Raw genomic sequence first — 3,308 nt, 5'->3', positions numbered from 1 at the left:
AAGTCCCCGCTTATAAAAGCACAACATATTTCGCTTGTTTCACTTAACAAACTATTTTCTGATCTGGCTTAAACCCTAGCCGCTCCGCTTCTATTCTCTCACTCTCAGGTAAAACCCATTCTTAAACCCTCACTCTCTTTCAAGCGAGAGTGTCGATCTCTATTCTTGTATGTTATCCCAGTATCATGTCCCTTTCTTAAACCCTATCTGCTTGCTTTACTTTTGCTTGTTTGATTGATCGTTTCTTTTCTTGGAATATGAATATTTGTGTTTTCTGGGTTTGGGCGTTGAATGTGGGAGTAGGTGTTTCTATGTGTTGGATGGGTGTTGTTCTGTATGCATTTAAATCTGAGATTGATTGTTTTTTTTAATTAAAGAAAAAAACTGATACTGATTTTTTTAGATTGGAGAAAAATATCAGCTTTCTAACCAAAAAGGCTGCTAGACTGTAATCTAAAGCTAGCTAAAATCGCTTGCTGTATATAGCTTTGGGAGAATTCGTAAGACAATGTTTCGTGTTAAGGTTCCATATTGATCTGAGTTCTTTTTGTGTAAATTATGTCCAGAGGAGCTAAATAATAACTCTCGTCTTCTTTCTGTTCTTGTTAAGTTATACATATTTGCCAAAGATTGTCTCTTTAGTGGTGAAAACTAGAACTGAAACAGTGAAAAAGGAAAATTTTCCATGTATCATTGTCTGTAGGATTGCTTTTCATTATAGTTCCCTTTCTTCTGATCTCATTTTGTATGTAAGAATACTCACTACTGGGGTAGTGGTTACAATAAGAACACTTTGTGCAAGATAACTTCAGCCTGAATTCATTTGGCTTTAGGCTCGAGTTGTTGTTTGATGTGGTTGAGAGTTGACTTTTCTAAATGTATTCTGTTTTCTGTGTGCAATGAATGCTTAATCTTGATGTTGCTTTTGTTTTGACGGTGTTTTGCAGGTGTAGGCTCTTTGAAGACCCGAAAAAAATCCACTTTCCAGATGGCTTTCTATAACAAGGTCGGCAGCCTTTTGAGGCAAGGCGTTTCTCAGAATGGACAAGTGCCAATGGCATCTATGTTTAATTCTGCTCGTTACATGTCCTCCAAGCTTTTCGTTGGAGGTATGAATGCGTTGGAACATATTGGTTACAAATATTGTCTTGAGTTAGCTAAATCCACAATATTTGAATGTATTTTGAATTTTTATCGTTAAATTGTGGTGTGTTAGGTCTTTCATTCAGCACTGATGACTCTTCTCTCAAAGATGCATTTTCCGGCTTTGGTGATGTGACTGATGGTGAGTGTTTGGGTCTGTTAGTTTAACTTACATTTTTTTTGCTTCATTCTGTAATTTGTTTGGGTAGAGGTACCAAATGCATCACTGAATTACGGATCCCATCAGTAATTTCTTTCACTGATGCAACCCAAGTAGCATAAATTAAAAGGCCAGAGAAACAACCCCAATAGCAGATATCTCTAAAAAAGCTGCTATATAATTCTATTAGATTGACCTTACGAAAAGTCATCCACTTCAGGATCCGTAATGCAAGTCGAAACTCTATCTAGTTTTTTATTTATCAAGGTTCCTTGGCGTTCTTTTTAGAACCAGAAGATAGTAACGGCAGGAGAGTAACGATGCTATTTGCTGTCCTAAAATTATTTTGTTTACTGTTCATCTAATCTGTTGGTCTTGAGAAATTTCATTAGTGTGCCTAGGAATGTATTGCAGTTTTCTGGATGCCTCTACACTTTATACTTGTTTTCTCAATTGAATATTTGTTGTGTGCAGCAAAGGTCATCACAGATAGGGATACTGGGAGGTCAAGGGGATTTGGATTTGTCAACTTTGCTGATGAATCAGCTGCCAATTCAGCTGTCACTGCTATGGATGGCCAGGTCAGAATTTAAATCTTACACTTAAAAGTGGTTCAGTGGGATACGTACACTTCATAGAGTTCCAATTCTCACACTGGACCTCTTGAATTTCAGGAGTTGAACGGGCGGAACATTCGTGTGAGTGTCGCTAATGAACGTCCTCCTCGATCTGGTTTTGGTGGTGGTTATGGTGGGGGTAGTGGTGGTGGTTACCGTGGGGGTGACGGTGGCTATTAAACAGTTGAAACAAGTGCTGTCGATTAGGCTTTTTATATATTCTTCTTTAGATTTGAAGTTGTTTTGACGGATTTTATTAGTCAAGTTCTGTTGGTCATATATCTTGCTATGTAACGCCGCAGAGAGTGACTGAAGGATTCCCCATATGCATGTTATTCCAAAATTAGTGTTTATGGTTGGCTACTCGTTAGAAATGGGTTTTCTTCTCGAGATCGTATCCCTACAAATGCCAATGTTGATCCGAGTTCCCACCTTTGTCCTCAAACCGCTATTAATGCATTGTTCATTTGCAAAAGAACTAATTGGTGAAACATTCCCGCCCTTAGCCTTCACCCTTGGTTATTTTTTTTATTTCTCATTGCTTCTTAACATACTCTTTCATCAGATAACTCCTTGGAAAGCTTGCTCTCATCGTCAAATATGAAATCATCTGTCCTCTAGTAGGTGACCCTAACAAGTTATTAGTTAATAGTTATGTAATGCTTCAGCTTCTGCCTTCTTATTTTGTACGTACGTAACTAATCTAGATTGCAACGGTTCCCTATAAGCTCCATTCTCAATCGGCAAGTTCTTCGTCAAGATAGAATTAAACTTAACGTTTTTTTTTACGAATTAATTTGGTTTTAGATAACAATACCGCTCCTATTCAACGTTGAATCTCTTTGAAAAGAGTAGTAATCTTCCACTTTCGAGCAGCATAACCATTCGTGCCATCGATTCAAAGTTTTCAATCTCCTCTAACCTTAACAGCAAGCTGCTTAGATAGGAAACATTTCGTGCAAAGTTCAAACATATCGAAAGGAACATAATTTTGTTGTTGATGCCAATGAGGCCCGAGGCCATGCTTCTTTCCGAAACCAATCCTTCACTATTTCATGCCTCATTGGCTGCCATGTTATTACTTCATTTTGAGGTTCTTCCTTCATCAAAAGCATCACCTTCCATACTCATTAGGCCTCATCATTTAGCCTACAGATCCCATAAGCCTATGAATGCCCGCAAGTCCGATAGGCTTTTACCCAATCAGGCCCGCGAGAAAGCCCTGCCAAGTAATAAAAAATTATATATATACATATTCTATTAGATTTATAATAAAGTTATCGCATTATTAAACAACTATATGAAGAAAACTTTTCGGGATCGATCGACACCAGCCGATATGATCGGTATATATATTTAGTGACCATGTAAAAATTTCATCCAATTCG

At 37.7% G+C, this 3,308-nt stretch overlaps 1 protein-coding gene across 1 annotated transcript; it reads left to right on the top strand.

The window, feature by feature from the left end:
* Positions 1-941: 941 nt before the first annotated feature.
* On the top strand, positions 942-2,394 carry LOC126790892 (glycine-rich RNA-binding protein 2, mitochondrial-like). The gene is made up of 4 exons (XM_050517259.1): positions 942-1,109; positions 1,217-1,285; positions 1,778-1,884; positions 1,978-2,394. Exons 1-4 carry the CDS (start codon positions 989-991, stop codon positions 2,098-2,100), a joined length of 420 nt encoding a protein of 139 aa, XP_050373216.1. The 5' UTR covers positions 942-988; the 3' UTR covers positions 2,101-2,394.
* Positions 2,395-3,308: the final 914 nt, after the last annotated feature.

This window comes from Argentina anserina, chromosome 4, assembly GCF_933775445.1.
Source record: "Argentina anserina chromosome 4, drPotAnse1.1, whole genome shotgun sequence".
In the NCBI taxonomy this organism is placed as follows: domain Eukaryota; kingdom Viridiplantae; phylum Streptophyta; class Magnoliopsida; order Rosales; family Rosaceae; genus Argentina; species Argentina anserina.
This window is presented reverse-complemented; position numbering and strand designations above follow the sequence as displayed.

Excerpts from the sequence above, each read along its gene's own strand:
- LOC126790892 (XM_050517259.1), top strand. The coding sequence starts at position 989 with ATGGCTTTCTATAACAAGGTCGGCAGCCTTTTGAGGCAAGGCGTTTCT. Across the intron at positions 1,110-1,216 it reads CTCCAAGCTTTTCGTTGGAG|GTCTTTCATTCAGCACTGAT; the intron begins GTATGAATGCGT and ends GTGGTGTGTTAG. Across the intron at positions 1,286-1,777 it reads CTTTGGTGATGTGACTGATG|CAAAGGTCATCACAGATAGG; the intron begins GTGAGTGTTTGG and ends TGTTGTGTGCAG.